Genomic DNA, 18,476 nt, shown 5'->3' on the forward strand with positions numbered 1-18,476 from the left:
TGACTTGTGTACAGTATTAGGATTTTTCTATAAAGATATTGTAGTATTGTAGAGTATTGTATTGTAAAGTATAGTTTTGTTCAATCTTGAGTATTAAAGTCATGAGAGAGATGGATAACAGGGCAAAATAAAGAGACTGAAGAGAAAAATGGAAGTGAAGGTGCAGTTCAGGAGAGAACTTTTAATTACTTTGCATGTCCCCAAATTAAAGATTTAAACCTTTTTTTATGTCAGGTCCATACAAAAAATAGTTTTGTCCATGAATTTGTTTGTATGAGTTTGAATTTTCCAGTCTGAATTTTTTTCCCAGTCTGCCCCTCCTGTAAATTAATGGCAAAGACATGGTTTCATTTACTACACATAGGCCTACTGAAGCTCGCAGTGTTTTCAACCTCTGCCATCTCAATATACTGTAGGAGTACACGAGCACATAAACATAATTTCTAGAACTGCTCTGTGTCACTTCATGTGCATTTTACTTATTTTGAGAAAACTATCATCATATACAAAGAGACAGCAGTTTAAAAAAACACCAATGTTTCAGGAGTTTAGTACACAGAATACGTCACATGCTTATTAGATAAATGTATTTAAGTTGATGTATATGCTTTCATTTATTATTCTTTAATTTTCACAAATTTAGAAAAGTAATCAAAAAGTACTCAAAAGTAATTAGTTACATTACTTTAATAAAGTAATTGAAAAAGTTACACTACTATTACATTTTAAACAGGGTAACTTGTAATCTGTAACCTATTACATTTCCAAAGTAACCTTCCCAACACTGGTGTTATGTTGCATACTTCATGGATACTCAACTGTCACATCTTTCCTTACATAGCGGACTGTAATGCTAAATTACAAAATATCCTTATAAAATTTATACACTAGACAGTTGTGTACATATTAAGTAGTGTAAGTGCATAAGGTATAATACATTACTCGGGACACAACTACCATCACTTTAAAAAAAAATATGCATGTATGTGTGTGTATGTATTTATATAAATCAATACAAAATATTAATCAACACCTCTGAACATGATTTACAGACTTTTCCAAGTAGTTGCTCTTTGCATAAACCTTTTACTTTTTTCTTTTACTTTAGTCCAATATGTGGCATATCTTAAGAACCAATTAGTGCATTGCTTTAGTTGAAACAATTGAGGTTAAGTGGTCTTAATGAGGATGGTTTGAGAAGGTAGGCGCTAGCTTATTTCAGTTAATTTCTCTCGTTCGTTCCCTAAGTTGGTCAGTAAAGCAGTTAATCACTCAGTTAATCACTCCTTCAGTCATTCTTTACCTCCGATCGGAATCGAGGCGAGCTCTCTGGATTGTAATCGATATGTTTTTTTGGAGGCTTCACCCAGAGATGGGATAGAGGCAGGGAACAGCAGTGAAATAGTAACATAACAAGAGAGAAAGTAAAGTCACATGACTACGAGAGCGACAATGTGACAACCACAAACTATGAAGTTGCAAATATGCATCAAAAACACTACACACTGCAGTACAGCTCCTTTTATAGAAACACAACCTATAGCACACCACATCAAAGACTACTAAACTACACACACCTTGCATAAAGAGTGAAAAGTCAAAAATCTAGTACAGTCATGCAATATGCTCAAATTAATCCACAACTGATTTTATCATCAGCAAACAGTAGTTTCATGTCTGCAAATCAAAGCCTAATATGCAGAATTCTCATTTATCACACTCCAGTTATTTATCCCACTCCACTGTATGTTACAGTGTCCAGAATTGTCTGCTCAGTCATTTCAGACATGTCCACCTCAGGCTGACAGCATATGAAGCATGTATCTGACCTTTCCACCCCCACACCGATCACGAGCGGCATGCTAGCAGCACCAAACCAAAGCCACACTTACCGGCCGCCCAAGCTCCAGTTCAGCAAAGAACTTATACCACGGCTCATTTTCTAAATCTAAGTCCTCTGGCCTTAAGTTACTTGTCTGGTGTTGAAAATGAAAGCAGGTGGGAGAAGAAGATGAAAGTAAGGGATGAAATGAGATAATCATGTGGATGTGACAGATACAGATGTAAAACGAGGAATGCCTTCATCAGACAAGACACAAGTGAACGCTGTTGATTAGTGAAGTTCAGCAGAGCACAAAACTATTATTACTATGTTGAAAATAGCAACAGAGCAAAGGCTGGTTTTTATTTTCCTCTCCTATCCAGCAGAGGGCAGTGGCACACAATAAATGCTCACTGCACTGGCAGGAGCAAATTGGTCCCTCTAACCTTGTTAGTGACCTTGACCACATTACGCTCTATTGGAGCCGTAATTTATCTGCTCTGTTGAGTGTGTCTGTACATGCTTGCTGAAGCACTTCAGCTCAATCAGGGCAAATGTTTGTGGAGGTTCTGTTAGCATATAGAAAAAGGCCATCATGTAATTTCAACTACAACCCTAATTCCGGAAAAGTTGGGACGTTTTTTAAATTTTAATAAAATGAAAACTAAAAGACTTTCAAATCACATGAGCCAATATTTTATTCACAATAGAACATAGATAACATAGCAAATGTTTAAACTGAGAAAGTTTACAATTTTATGCACAAAATGAGCTCATTTCAATTTTGATTTCTGCTACAGGTCTCAAAATAGTTGGGACGGGGCATGTTTACCATGGTGTAGCATCTCCTTTTCTTTTCAAAACAGTTTGAAGACGTCTGGGCATTGAGGCTATGAGTTGCTGGAGTTTTGCTGTTGGAATTTGGTCCCATTCTTGCCTTATATAGATTTCCAGCTGCTGAAGAGTTCGTGGTCGTCTTTGACGTATTTTTCGTTTAATGATGCGCCAAATGTTCTCTATAGGTGAAAGATCTGGACTGCAGGCAGGCCAGGTTAGCACCCGGACTCTTCTACGACAAAGCCATGCTGTTGTTATAGCTGCAGTATGTGGTTTTGCATTGTCCTGCTGAAATAAACAAGGCCTTTCCTGAAATAGACGTTGTTTGGAGGGAAGCATATGTTGCTCTAAAACCTTTATATACCTTTCAGCATTCACAGAGCCTTCCAAAACATGCAAGCTGCCCATACCGTATGCACTTATGCACCCCCATACCATCAGAGATGCTGGCTTTTGAACTGAACGCTGATAACATGCTGGAAGGTCTCCCTCCTCTTTAGCCCGGAGGACACGGCTTCCGTGATTTCCAACAAGAATGTCAAATTTGGACTCGTCTGACCATAAAACACTATTCCACTTTGAAATAGTCCATTTTAAATGAGCCTTGGCCCACAGGACACGACGGCGCTTCTGGACCATGTTCACATATGGCTTCCTTTTTGCATGATAGAGCTTTAGTTGGCATCTGCTGATGGCACGGCGGATTGTGTTTACCGACAGTGGTTTCTGAAAGTATTCCTGGGCCCATTTAGTAATGTCATTGACACAATCATGCCGATGAGTGATGCAGTGTCGTCTGAGAGCCCGAAGACCACGGGCATTCTTTCACAGATTGGAGAGCCTCTGCCCATCTTTACTTCTGAGAGACTCTGCTTCTCTAAGACAAAACTTTTATAGCTAATCATGTTACAGACCTGATATCAATTAACTTAATTAATCACTAGATGTTCTCCCAGCTGAATCTTTTCAAAACTGCTTGCTTTTTTAGCCATTTGTTGCCCCCGTGCCAATTTTTTTGAGACCTGTAGCAGGCATTAAATTTTAAATGAGCTAATTAAGAAAATTTCTCAGTTTAAACATTTGCTACGTTATCTATGTTCTATTGTGAATAAAATATTGGCTCATGTGATTTGAAATTCCTTTAGTTTTCATTTTATTAAAATTTAAAAAACGTCCCAACTTTTCCGGAATTCGGGTTGTATTTCCATGAATATTATCAGTGAAACTCAGTTTAGTCAATCAGCATTCTGTGTTTCATGCCTGCAGCGCTGCTGACACTGGGATTCGCCGATTGATAGTATTTCATTAGTGGCATCTGGTTTACGATCTGTCTATACCCATAAAGTCATGGGGCATTAATTCCAAGATCAATACGTTTGTGCCTTCAAATACTAAACTCAAATTGTAAAATAAATTTAATACACTTTGTGTAACCAACTTTAAACAAATCATAAATAATTAAGTTACTTTTAAAACTATTCACAGAAAGTATGTAGCTCATTTCATTGGATTAAGTGTCATTTTAAAAGTTCACACAAAAATGATAACGTATTAAACATTAAGTCACTGATTACTTACTGCTCTCTCTTGCTCTAAAATAGATGACTTTCCCGGCTCATAGTCAAAGATACTTCTCGGCTCTGCTTTGTATTTCCGTGTGTCCACCTTTCTGTCTGGAGGCCCCCACTCATTCCTGCAACAACAACAAAAACAAAAAATAATGTAGCAGCTGATTTTATATCTGAAAAATCCTTAAAAAATTTGTCTGAGAAATGTTGTCACTGAATAAGCATGGATGGGTGGTTCTCACATGTCAGGTGTGCTCCTGCCTCTCTGTGGTGCCTCCCTTTCATTGGATCTCTGCTGTGTGGATGCTGATGTGGGTAGATGAGAAGGGAGAGAAGAGGAGGCAGGCATCCTGAAACCGTATCCGCCATTATCAGAGACACTCTTGGTGATGGGCCGGTAGGTGCTGGTTTTTGGTGCAGGATGGGCCTCAACAGCATTAGGTGGAGCATGCTTATCTGAAAGAAATAATAACAAATATATAACACTAAATATAATATTTTGATAAATAAACAAATCAAAACCAGTACCCTATTTTTATGGATTTTTTTAGTGTAAAGCATCATGTGACACTGAAGACTGGAGTTATGGCTGCTGAAAATTCTACTTTGCAATAACAGGAATAAATAGCATTGTAAAATATTTTCAATTTGAAAATTGTTATTTTAAATTGTGACAACCTTTCATAATACTGTACAACATTTTTTAAAAGCTGCACCATTTTAAAAGTCTCATATGCTTACCAAGACTGTATTTATTTGATATGGTATACGTTTTATACAAAACTGCAGTTTTGAAACAATGTATTTTGATGTATGTAATAAACGCAGCCTTGGTAATCATAAGAGACTTACAAAGCGTTAAAAATGCTTAATTATTCAAATCTTGAATACATTAATCCATAACTTTTTCATTTATACAGAAATATATTTACCTTTTTTTTAAACAATAAAAATAAAAATACATAAATGATGCATAAAATGAATAATGCATAATTATTTTTACTATGGCAAGTGCATGTCACATGTAACATGTAACAAGGACACTAAAATAAATTGCCCCCCCCCCCCAAAAAAAAGAAATATATATTTTGCATATTGCTACTGGTTTATATTATTTGGTAATAAAGTAATACCGAATCAAAGAGAGACCTTGTTTGGAAATAGTTGCACCAGTACTTGTAACAGGATCTGTGGCAGTATGAGACCCAAACCATTCGTTCTCTGTGAAAACAAATAAGACTAACATGGATTAAATATATCTTAAAAAGCATTTTAAACATAATAACAAAAACAAACTCATTTGTAAGCAGGATGTGGGAGTGAGACAATTAAAAAGACATAAGAGGACACAAAATGAAGGGTTTGATCCTGTGACCTCTGAAATCTCTCAGGCAAACCCCCTGACAGTCCATTTCCAGTAATGAACACACTTGTAATCCACAACCTGCTGAGCAAAGCTCTTTAATTGTCAATTCTTTTTAGGTGGGCCTAGGATGCCCTTCTCTGCAAAAAAAAAAAAAAAAAAACTTCCAAGACAGGTCCATAATCAAACTGAAAATACAGGGCTTTATCTAGTCTGACATGATTAAAATCACAATAGCAAAGAGATTCTGTATATCCGTTGCATTTATAAAACCAAACAGTAAATATCTGTAATTACAGCATAAAATAATAAACAAAAACCAACAGATATTGTAATCCTGTCTAGTCTGCAAAAAAATGTTCCTTCCCTTTCTATGTTGCATACATGCTCTAAAAAAATCCTTCCAATAACCACATAATATGTTAACAGGGAATGCAAAGCATGCATTTTTAAAGTAATAACGGTAAAAATCCAGTCCTACCTGGTTTAGGCACCACATGAATCTGTTTGAACATGGTCTTGTACCAATCTTTTGGCCTGTCAACAGTCTAATAAAACACACAAAGCAAGCATTTTTTTAGATTTCAGGCAGCCCAAGCACTTAAAGCTTAAGATTCCAATGTTCAGATGCAAAGCTGAGCAAACAAATAGCAACCCGAAAGTGCTCCATGACCTTGAGTCCAAAACTCTGGATAAGACTCCTGTAAAAATGCTGATGCAATTGGCCTCTCTACATTAAGCTGGGAGAGACACATCACTGTCTGTCTGCTGGCCCATCAATGATGCTGAGCGCAGCTGCCCCTGTTTCCCTGGGGCTAAATTAAACTCTGTGTGGGAAAATGCAATTTAGCACACAAATCAAAACAGCCAGTCCCATGTGACCAGAGACCGACTGAAGATTAGTTCTGGAATGAACAATTATAGGTATGCACTTCCGACAATGTCTCCAGAGCCAGTAAAGAGTCAGAGAGGCCAGCTTTCTCAAAAGGAATGCTAAGCTTTTAGGCAAACATGTGTATATAATTGTTTATGCTGTTGATTAATTCTAAACAGTTTACAGTATGACATTCTCCAGTAACATATAGGTGTCTCTTCATCTTTTGCCACTTTTATGTGCCAGAGGTTTGTTTAACACACACACACACACACACAAAAATAGACTAAAAGTCATTTTTGTTATAAAAATAGCACATTAAAACTGTCTCGTTGCCATTCTGGCATGCATTCATCGTTATATTTGTTACTTTTCAAATGCATTGTTATAGATGCATTTCATTGTTCCTGTGACTCAAGTGGTAGAGCATTGTGTTAGCAGCGTAAGGTTGTGGGTTCGATTACCAGGGAACATATGTTAGGTAAAAAATGTTAGCCTGAATAAGTTGCTTTGGATAAAAGCGTCTGATAAATGTAAATGTAGATTATAGAATTTTACTGTATCCATATCCCAGATCCAGACTTTTAAAATTAACTATGAAAATATTTATAAATTATTACATGGTTAAAACAATGATCATCTAAAAAGTAAATTAATCATAAACCATTTTAATATTTTTTGTTAAAATGATTTATATAAATCTAGAAATATAGTTTGTAAGCATAATATTTTTTTTTTCTTGTGCATCATTTGCAATTTCTGGTGTAATTATGTAAGTGTAAGTGTAACAATATAATGTATTTCTTATGTATTTGTGTATTTAAAATACATGCCTAAATACTAGCTAAACTTGCAGTTATTTTACTGCAAAAATTAAACTTTCATCAGAAAATCCTTTAAAACACAGTACATTATAATTGGTAAGAGAATACATTGTAGTAGAAATGTTCTTAATGTTATAAAAATGTTAAAAAAAAATCTGCCATAAATGCACGCAGTTGCAAAAATATATATAATTTGCACAATAATTTGCTCCTCTGCCTTGGGTGCATGACAGAAATGTAAACAATAATACCAAAGGATTATATTTATTCTTAGCTGCACAGTATAAATATGGAAACAAAAGATTAACATCCTGGAACAGAATTCACTCACCGTCCGTATGGCAATGGGAATCCCAGACTCATCCACAGGACTGAATCCAGTATAGAGCGGAGATTTCCCTGTTGTTTCTTTCCTGTCAGTCTGTGGCGCTCGTGCGGGAGGATCCACGTTGGCGTAGATCGGAGTTCTAGACTCAGAGGCTGATGGGAGGAAGACAGGGTCAGGTTGGGGTGTGTGTGTTTTTAGTAATTCCCATGGAACATAGAAATACAGCCAGCTCAGGGATGCAGTGCACAATGTAATTCCAAATCAGGAGAAATAATCCATAAATATGTTGATTCCAGTATTCTGGCATAGAATAATAAACACAGAAAGCAGCTCCCCACATACAGTCTGGCATTCAGATGGAAGCCTTTTGGGGAAAAACAGCAAAATGGGCGCTGGTTCAGAGACAAATGCCAGCCTCACGCACACGGACGCTCTAATCCCAATGTCTCAGCTCCTCCCTCACCCCAACCGCTCCGGGGCTCAGATTTGAGCTTAATCCCTGGAATTCACCATTTGGGATTAGAGAGATGGCGGACGCACACTCAGAGCGGACCAGTCGAGATACGCTTAGTGTCACACGGGTGGAAAACACTGCTGCTGTCAGTTCACGATTTCTTACGTATTAGTACTTCATTAGAGTCTGGCACATCACACCAGTGAGTTATCAGAGACCAGAGAGAACATTTGCACAGCTGTTCTGTAATGCTTATGGCACACATTTGGCTGTACGGATATTTCCAGGACAATAAAAACGCTATTCTGGAATAAGTATTTTTATAGCTCTGCTACCTCATATCATGTCTTTGATTATTTAATAAAGCCATGTTCACAGCTTATGCTACTTATTACAGCTGGGTATCAGAACAGATTTCCTGATTCGACCCAATTCTGATTCACAAACTCAGAATTAGATGTTGATGTGCTTTATTTCAGTTGTGCTTTATTTCACTGCTGTGTGTGTGCACTTGGATGGGTTAAATGCAGAGTACCAACTCCGAGTATGGGTTACCATACTTGGCAAATGTCACGACTTTCACTTTCACTAATGTCCTTTTTCCAATCAAATAAAAACATTTTCCTTCTGCTTATGCTGTAAATTACACATGTGAGAGTTTCCGATTGATTAAAACTAATAGGGGTGCAACGGATCATAGATGATCCGTGATCTTAATTATTAATGACGGTGAACGTCACTGACACAAGAGCATGTGGAAGTGCATCAGTACTCACCAGTGCGTCTAGCCTGCTGCATGGCTGTAATACTAGGGCTCAGAGAAGGAGGAGGGGGGTATGTTGAAGGAGAGAAGGGTCTTTGGAAGTGACTATGAGGACTTGCTGGCACACTCAGACCCCCGTTCACAGTCATCTGGCCCTGTATATCACAACAGAGAATCCCTGTTAACATCTTTAGCTATAATAATAAACTACATTGAGATCGGACGTTTTGTCACAGATGACATCTGTTAGCCATAATGAAAGTTGACAGAGGATAAAGAATGGAATAAAAACAATGAAAACAAATCCCCTAAAGATCTGTGGATTGACTAGTAAAATAAACATTACAAATACAGTGCCCACCCACTGGGCAGATCAAAAAAAATATTAAATGCTTTATCGTAGAATGGCTTTTAGTATTTGTATTTATTTATTGATGTCCAGGACAAATAATTGTTAATATTAAGTGTTATTATACCAAAAGAGATACCATAGGAACAGTACAAGAAGTCTCAACAAAACCATGTTCTCCTGCACCTGAAGTTTTTTTACAAAAACATACTGTGAATCTTAGAATACAGATAATCAGTATGGCAAAAGGTGTTAGTGAAGACCCTTGGGACCCTTGATTTGATGTTTTTCTTAAGAATATGTTTGTATTGGTATAACCCCAGATGTTACACAGAGAAGAAATGGTGAAACCGTTAAATGTGAACAGTGGACAACTGATATGGTGTCAGTTAAACCAGCCCCTAAAAATGCAGAGCAATGAAACCAAAGAGGAGAAAAATAAGAGAAAATGAATGAAAAAAAGCTTTTGTACTCTACAATTAAAGGGGACATATCATAAAAAAGGGTGAGACAGGAGATGCAAAAAAAGAAAATTGGTGCTAAAAACATTATAAGTGGAATTATACTATATATATATGCTACAATTTGGGGTCTGTAAAAATGTTAAAATGTTTCTGAAAGAAATCTCTTTTGCTCACCGAAGCTGCAAGATATACATTATGGTCAAATCATAGATATTACAAAATATTATTATAATTTAAAAAATCAGGGTTTTCTTTTTTTATCTAATTTATTCTTGTGATGGCAAAGCTCAATTTTCAGCAGTCATTACTCCAGTCTTTTCTTATGAGTTTTATAATATAATTTTTTTTTTCAGAATTCTTTGATAATTAAAAGAAAAGCATTTATTTGAAATAGAAATCTTATGTCTTTACTGTCAATTTTGATTAATTTCCTTGCGTCGTTGCAGAATTAAATTATTGATTTAATTGATGACCCTTCTTTTTTGAAACAACAAATGTTATGGCCTCTTTAGAAAAAGATGTACGAAGAAAAGAACGGTCAAAGAAAGAAGCAGTAAGTTACAGACGGGACAGAGTGTCGAACTGCCGGTGAATAGTTACATGAGCGGTGCCAGCTGGAGGGGAGTGTAACCCCATGTTGACTGTGACTGCACTCATCGGGCTGAGGGTTGGAGAAGGGGTATGAGAGCCAGCCTCTGGGCCTAGTCCACACACCCTCAACTCCTCCAGCACTGCTGTGGACGCTTCGTTCTGAGTGCAGGAAGAGTAGCGGCACTGCCCCAGCGGAGGCTCCGGGCCGGGAGAGGGAGGGCCTGGAGAAGGGGTCTCAGGGTGAAGGTCAGCTCTGATGAAACCGAGGGAGAGTCTGAGCCGGATAAGTGGTGACTGTGAGGACAGTGCTTTTCCGGGATAGGTTTGTTTGAGGAAGGCTGGCACCTCAGGCTGAATGACAGAGAGGAGAGTGGCACAGATGAGATTCAGCAGCTGGGCACAACTCGTGTGAGAGAAGTAGTGATGAGATGCTGCTGACGGCTGTGCGTTAGAGAGGAAAGAGGTATTACAGATATGAGATCAAAATTATATTCCAGTGTTGCATTTGAGCATAATAATAATTAAAAAAGGAAAGATCTCATTTCACAATGACATGAACCTAAATATTGATCAGCAAAATGGAGAACGGGATTAGTTATGTTTGCTAAGGTACAGCATGGTGTAGGACAGGTTGTTATTAAGCTTATGCATATATGGTTATGAAATCCGTGACATATACCACTGGAGGGGCTGTAGGTGGCAGTGGAGGGCAGGGGAATGAGCGGCTATCCAAAAGGTCCATCCTTTTAGGAGGGGTAGGGGGTCTCAAAGACCTTGTCTGGGAGCGCCGTCCTGATATCTGAGGCCTAGGGTTAATGCGGATGGAGACGGAAGCTACATGTCTCTCCAGCTCCCAGGATGGAGGGTGTGAGTAGGTCTGCTCTGCTTGTAAAGAGCATGAGGTTTTGTCCTCTGTGGACAGCAGTCTGTTGGAGTGGGCACTATGTTCTTGTGCCTGATTGAGGAGAGTGGGCATTGGGATATTAGAGCACGGCTCAGATACTGTTGATCTCATTGAATAAGAGGGTGTGGACATGGTTGCATTGGAGAATAAACTCTCTGAGATTAACAGTTGAGTGTTAAAGTTAGGACAGGCACAACTGGAACGTTTCTCAACGAAGAACACAAACACTACAAATGAAAGTATAAGTGAGGAAAGAAAGTAGATTAAATAATATTAGAATTCAGAAATTATCCGCAACTGGAAAGGAAACAGAAATATTTTTCTCGATTTGGTTTATTTATTTCATTATATTCATTAAGTAAATTCAATAATTTATAAATAAATATATTTGACTAATATATATATAAATATTTTTGTTTGTTTGTTTTGTTTTGTTCCTGTAATTTATTATTAAACTTGTATTTACTTTCTTTTTTAAATGTTAATTTTGTATTTGTATTTCTCACATTAACTTGGGTAACAGCAGGGCTCCAGACTCACTGGTCACTCTTTTGCACATGATTTGGACGCAATATTTTTATTTATGGTTTTTTTTTCTTCTTCTTCTTTTGCGCCACAACATAGGATTGATCGATTCATGCTGATTAACTTTTATCATAGTTTATAGTTTATAGAAAGTGGTTAACATTCAACCCGTTCTTTTTCATCAATAGTATTATTTGTGATTTGAATTTTGTGAAAGGGAGTTCCTCTTTTGTTATAAGTTATAATATAAATTTTTCTGAAAAATCCTGTCATATGTGCACAAACTGACAGTCACCACTTATAAGATACTACTAAATATTGTAGAAACGTAATTTTCTGTAAAGTTGCTTTGTAAAAAGCGCTATACAAATAATCTTGAATTGAATTGAAAAATAAGCCAGGCTTTGGGTACTTTCACTTTCACTTTCTCAATCAGAATCACGATCAGTCACATTTAAAAACAAAAAAACAAAAAAAGTTGTCTGTTTCCCCTTTTAAGACTAAAACAAAAGATGGATTCATTGTTATTCTTAATTAAAAAGCACAACAACAATAAAACAGTAAGATACAATGACGAACTAGCGTATAAAACGTTTATTAACAAAGACAAATAAGATGAGGCATGGCATACGCCACATGCATTATATACTTACTAATAAACTGCAAAAACGTTTAGCAAACACTGAGGAATCAAATAAAAAAATAACATCAAATAAAAGACAGCCCCCATAGCGTAATGTGAGGTAAACAGTAAAGATAACAACTTTTCAAAATGAAAACAAAAAGAAAACTAAAACTAAACTTGCTGCTGGTGAGAAGAATACCAACATGTTCACCTTCTCTCGTTTAAGAAGCAGTCTTTTACTTTACTTTAGCTTAGAAACCATCCATCGTTTCCTCAATATTCAAAAACAGAGACTGACTGAATGTACCATTAACGAAATTGTCTGTGCATTAATTTTATACATAATTTTATTACAATTTTGCAGTTGCACCAGATGGTCGCAAAACGTAAATATATAACTTTGTTTTGTGCAGTTTTCAAACACTAGACATGGTTGTGAATGGTACAGTTAAAGATGCCATTAATAAAACCTGTCAAATGGACTTCCACAGACATTTCCTGAGGAAGGAAAACCTCTAGCAACAGTTAGGATGAGAAAAACCAATGAGTGAAGTAAACCCAGCAAAACGTACTGGTGTGGTAGACTTTTTATCCTGAAAGGTGGGCCTGACACTTCTGTAGCCTTTAGCTGCCAGAGAAGAAGAGCACACGTCACTATTTCTCAGAACATCACTGGTGCTGCTGCCGGGCCTCCACAAATCTGACAGCAGACAAACAAAACACTTCAAAGTGTTTCATATCCATATATACTAAATATTTGACCACTGAATGCTACTGTTGATTATTGAGAATGAAGAATTTTGAGAAAACTCGCAAGAACAGATACATTTTTCCTAAGCAAATTTTAAATAAATCATTAATAATAATATAAAATAAATAATAATAATAATAAAGGCTGCTTACCTGAATCTTTAGATTGTGATTCAGAGTCTGCATGGGTTAAAATAAGAAAAGAAAAATGAGGTAGAAGATATTCACTCATTAGTGATTCATGTTTTTAGTGGACTATGTGTGCATAAAAAACATCCTTAATTTATTCAAACCACTGCTTCAGCTTTTAAAACAACCAAAGAATGCAAGACAGAAAAATATATGACAGCATGAAGTAAGACAGATTTATATATAAAGGAGGTTCCCCTAAGGAGGTTCCCCTTAATATTTTACAATGAAAATCTGGCAGTCGATTACCATCTCTGAAAACGAATGCAGAAAGGCTGTATTAAAAAAAAAAACTTTAGTCTTCAAAAAGTCAAAAGGCTGAGAAAAACTATTCCTTTGATTTGTTTTGTGTATAATTTGATGTAATAACCCTTACCCATTAAGGGTTATTGCTAAATGAACAGCAGACTAACTGTCCTGAATGAGTTTGTTCAGTTAGCTCGCTCCTGCAGCACCTCGACCGCTCGCAGACTAATTAAACAATGGAGAATATGTGTGGCTGAGGTTATAGTTCATGACACAGCTCAAACTAAAAGGGTCACCCCAGAGTAAACTGTGTCAGAGAGATGTAGGGGGGGGGGGGCTGCTGAAGTATACAATTGTTGCCATGGAAGTGCACTACTATGGCAACAATCTGGCAGCTATGAGCTGCTCTTTCCCTTTAAACAAAGGAAAGGAGAGCTACTGCTCTCAAACATTCCTTAAGGAGCTGTGAGCATAAGAATGAGACGTGAGCAAGAGTAGAGGAGAGATGAGAAAAAGACAGTGAGGGCGGGAGGCTATAGGACATAAGATGCACAAGAAAAAACACAGATGTGGAACGAGTGACACTGAGTGAAGAGGAATTCCTGCTCACCACATCGTCTCATTAAACACCAGCAGCAATGTCTTCAGCTCCACTGCTCATGTATAATGCTTATAATAAACAGGCAAACATGAATATGAATATGAGTGTGATCTGGTTCTGAATACCTGTGAGCGTGTATAGGTTTGGTGAGCTCTGGATTCTCTTCATGGGGGTTAGAGTGAGTGAAAGCGTGGCACTTTTGCGGACATGTCCTCCACTGTCTGTGAAAAGCGCAGCAGCACATGCAAACACAAATGCACATGCATCAGTACTGCTGATAACTGTGACTCAGCAAGCAGAGCAATGTGAAATGTTCTTAGCAACACAACAATATACAAAATTATTTCACATGCCAGGATGGATTTTTTGTGTGATGCACATGCTTGGTGTACTGTATCTGGGCATGCTGAATGGGTGGATGTATCGTGGGCTGACTGACTAAACATTTCTTTTCAGTGTGTCTTTTGACCAATAAATGTCTATGATTTTTCCATGAATGCCTTTCCATTTAAATTTTCCTGTAAATAGATATTACTGGAGACTGCGCTCAAAAATGGCAATTTCTAGCAGATGAAATGAAACTTAGAATAAACAAAAATGTATAGTGTATTGACTTTAGAAATTAACTTTTTAAAAGTTTTTTACATGACTTGGAAATCACTTTTAAAATTAAATGATATTTTTCCCTGGTAACTGTTTTCTGGGGTCAGTAAGATTATTTATTTTATTATTGTTATGATAACATATATTTTTATTAAGTAAGGATACATTAAATATAGTTTACATTGTTACAAAAATTTAATTTCTAATTAAAATTATGTTCTCTTTACACTTCTTATTATCAAAAAACAATCCTGAAATAATGTATCAGTTTCCACAAATATATTAAGCCGCACAACTGTATTCTGTAACACTGAAAATAATTACAAATAAAAAAAAACTTCAAGTTATAAGTTTTTTAAATTATAATCATTTTCACAATATTACAGTTTTTACTATATGCTTGATCAAATAAATGTGTTGTGCAGCATAAGAGACACAAAAACTTACAAAAGTTTTATAATGATCCCAGACTTTTGAATAGTAGTGAATATTGCAGAGTATCAAAATGATAGAACAGTATATCTATTCAGAATAGAAATAAAATACCATCACATCTAAAGCAGGAATCTTATTTTGTATTAGCTGTAAGCATCCTTGCATCCAAGCTTGCCACAACCAAAGCAGAACCTAAAAGTGAGAACACCATGAGACTATTTCATGGATTGACGGGGTGGGGTGTTAGCATGGTCTGATGGGTTTCCTTTTCTTTGACAGCTATACCTCTGGATGTCAAAAAGGCAGTTTGGATGCCAGAATCTTTGTCAGACTCTGAAAAGACAGTTCTCAGAGAAGGTCAGCCAAGAACTAAGAACACCCCCTGCACAGCTTTTCTCAGAATCCCTGAGATGAATACAAATTCACATACTCTGCCCTACAAAAACAAGTCCTGTTGAGCCTGCGTGAAGTGAGAGATACATTTTCAACAAATTTTAGGTTAATTGTTTACTTTGGTAGTTTGTATGTGTTGTTGTTGAAAATCGATATAGACATAGGTATGGACTACAGCGGAAACGCTGCCATTTCATTTAGCTGTGATTCAAGAAAAATCAAGCTTATATATATACAGGTCCTTCTCAAAAAATTTGTGATAAAGTTCATTATTTTCCATAATGTAATGATAAAAATCAAACTTACATATATTTTAGATTCATTGCACACCAACTGAAATATTTCAGGTCTTTTATTGTTTTAATACTGATGATTTTGGCATACAGCTCATGAAAACCCAAAATGCCTGTCTCATAAAATTAGCATATTTCATCCGACCAATAAAAGAAAAGTGTTTTGAATACAAAAAAAGGCAACCTTCAAATAATTATGTTCAGTTATGCTCTCAATACTTGGTCGGGAATCCAGAGTGTTGGGTCTTGCGTCTCTCAACTTTCTCTTCACAATATCCCACAGATTCTCTATGGGGTTCAGGTCAGGAGAGTTGGCAGGCCAATTGAGCACAGTAATACCATGGTCAGTAAACCATTTACCAGTGTTTTGGCACTGTGAGCAGGTGCCAGGTCGTGCTGAAAAACGAAATCTTCATCTCCATAAAGCTTTTCAGCAGATGGAAGCATGAAGTGCTCCAAAATCTCCTGATAGCTCATTGACCCTGCCCTTGATAAAACACAGTGGACCAACACCAGCAGCTGACATGGCACCCCAGACCATCACTGACTGTGGGTACTTGACACTGGACTTCAGGTATTTTGGCATTTCCTTCTTCCCAGTCTTCCTCCAGACTCTGGCACCTTGATTTCCAAATGACATGCAAAATTTGTCCAAAGGTCCAGTGCTGCTTCTCTGTAGCCCAGGTCAGGCGCTTCTGCCGCTGTTTCTGGTTCAAAAGTGGCTTGACCTGGGGAATGCGGCACCTGTAGCCCATTTCCTGCACACGACTGTGCACGGTGGCTCTGGATGTTTCTACTCAAGACTCAGTCCACTGCTTCCGCAGGTCCCCCAAGGTCTGGAATCGGTCCTTCTCCACAATCTTCCTCAGGGTCCGGTCACCTCTTCTCGTTGTGCAGCATTTTTTGCCACACTTTTTCCTTCCCACAGACTTCCCACTGAGGTGCCTTGATACAGCACTCTGGGAACAGCCTGTTCGTTCAGAAATTTCTTTCTGTGTCTTACCCTCTTGCTTGAGGGTGTCAATGATGGCCTTCTGGGCAGCTTATGATTGCCCATGATTGCGGTTTTGAGTAATGAACCAGGCTGGGAGTTTTTAAAAGCCTCAGGAATCTTTTGCAGGTGTTTAGAGTTAATTAGTTGATTCAGATGATTAGGTTAATAGCTCGTTTAGAGAAACTTTTCATGATATGCTAATTTTTTGAGATAGGAATTTTGGGTTTTCATGAGCTGTATGCCAAAATCATCAGTATTAAAACAATAAAAGACCTGAAATATTTCAGTTGGTGTGCAATGAATCTAAAATATATGAAAGTTTAATTTTTATCATTGCATTATGGAAAATAATGAACTTTATCACAATATGCTAATTTTTTTAGAAGGACCTGTATATATATAGATAGATAGATAGATAGATAGATAGATAGATAGATAGATAGATAGATAGATAGATAGATAGATAGATAGATAGATAGATAGATAGATAGATAGATAGATAGATAGATTTCTGATGACACTGAAGACTGGAGTAACGATGCTGAAAATAGAGTATTGCTCATAGAAATAATCTACTTTTTGAACTATATTTCAATAAAAAACTGTTTTTTTAAATTGCAATAATATTTACCAATATAACTGTTTTACTGTTAAATAAATGCAGCCTTGGTCAAGGGACTTCTTTTAAAAAAATCATTCCACCTAAGAGAAACTGATTTGAACTTACCTGTGTTCATGTTGAAGATCTCTCCTTCTTGTGGTGTCTTGATGTCACACAGTCCTGAAAGACATATCATTAAGATTCAGCAACCCTTACTCCTTGGCAAGTAAAAAATTGATTTATCCATGTGTAGAATATGTATGAGTGCAGGTAGCGTGGTACAGGAGTCCCGTCTCTCCCCGTCTCGCCAGCATGCTAGCAAGTGTCTAATGTGACTGGTTAACATCCCTCTTGGGATATGAGGCCCAAGAGTGAAAGGTGATACAAGCCTGGCATTTCAGCTCAGAAACACGCAGCACGGTATCAAAATACACACCATACATCCGCACGCATTCTCAGATCATGACCACTTTTGGTGTGTCAGAGCTTAACATCTCTTTGAGTTTGTTGCCAGCAATAAACAGCAGTCACACACTCATAGGGGGGCTATTGTAATAAATTAAACCACTGTTTAGTTTGACCTAGATTGCTAATTTTTTAGTGATGGATTAACAGCCCATGTGACTCTACTCCGAAAATATCTGACTTGTTTTAGCACAAGCTGAATATCTCAGGGATGGTCTATGATAGGAACACTGTCATTTAATCTCATTATTACATTATTTAACTCATTTGCAGAGGCAAAGTGCTGCATAAATGTCAGATAGGAGACACTGTGAGCATGTGCTTATGTGGGAGATGCATGTCTCGCTTTCAGAGAGCCACTGCAGGCACGTGTGCCCTTGTCACACATGTAGACCACCCATCGCTCAACCCAAAAAAGAGACCATCATTTGATAGTGGTATGTGCTGTACGTTCATACGTCATGACAAGAGAGAGGCCTTCAAATTTGCTATTCTAAACTTCTGTATTAGGTTACATTTTAAAAGAATAAATGAAATTTCTCCTTTACTCCCCTTCATGCCATTACAAACCTTTCTTTCTTTCATAGAACTCAGGCATTCATGCTGCTCTTTTCC

At 37.1% G+C, this 18,476-nt stretch overlaps 1 protein-coding gene across 1 annotated transcript in view; it reads right to left on the minus strand.

Moving 5' to 3' along the window:
* Window positions 1–17,929, minus strand: part of LOC132113554 (sorbin and SH3 domain-containing protein 2-like) — a 34,694-nt gene extending 16,765 nt beyond the window's left edge. The window contains exons 1-14 of the mRNA XM_059521371.1: window positions 17,523–17,929; window positions 14,203–14,298; window positions 13,195–13,221; window positions 12,864–12,991; window positions 10,917–11,192; window positions 10,247–10,588; window positions 8,847–8,988; window positions 7,620–7,768; window positions 6,072–6,138; window positions 5,377–5,448; window positions 4,470–4,683; window positions 4,238–4,352; window positions 1,893–1,976; window positions 1,304–1,360 (exon numbers count right to left, since the gene is read on the minus strand). Of these exons, the coding sequence (XP_059377354.1) occupies window positions 1,304–1,360; window positions 1,893–1,976; window positions 4,238–4,352; window positions 4,470–4,683; window positions 5,377–5,448; window positions 6,072–6,138; window positions 7,620–7,768; window positions 8,847–8,988; window positions 10,247–10,588; window positions 10,917–11,192; window positions 12,864–12,991; window positions 13,195–13,221; window positions 14,203–14,298; window positions 17,523–17,592 (1,839 nt within the window). The 5' untranslated portion in view covers window positions 17,593–17,929. The remainder of the gene's footprint in view (window positions 1–1,303; window positions 1,361–1,892; window positions 1,977–4,237; window positions 4,353–4,469; window positions 4,684–5,376; window positions 5,449–6,071; window positions 6,139–7,619; window positions 7,769–8,846; window positions 8,989–10,246; window positions 10,589–10,916; window positions 11,193–12,863; window positions 12,992–13,194; window positions 13,222–14,202; window positions 14,299–17,522) is intronic.
* Window positions 17,930–18,476: the final 547 nt, after the last annotated feature.

The sequence above is a fragment of the Carassius carassius genome, chromosome 33 (assembly GCF_963082965.1).
Source record: "Carassius carassius chromosome 33, fCarCar2.1, whole genome shotgun sequence".
NCBI classification, from domain to species: Eukaryota; Metazoa; Chordata; class Actinopteri; order Cypriniformes; family Cyprinidae; genus Carassius; species Carassius carassius.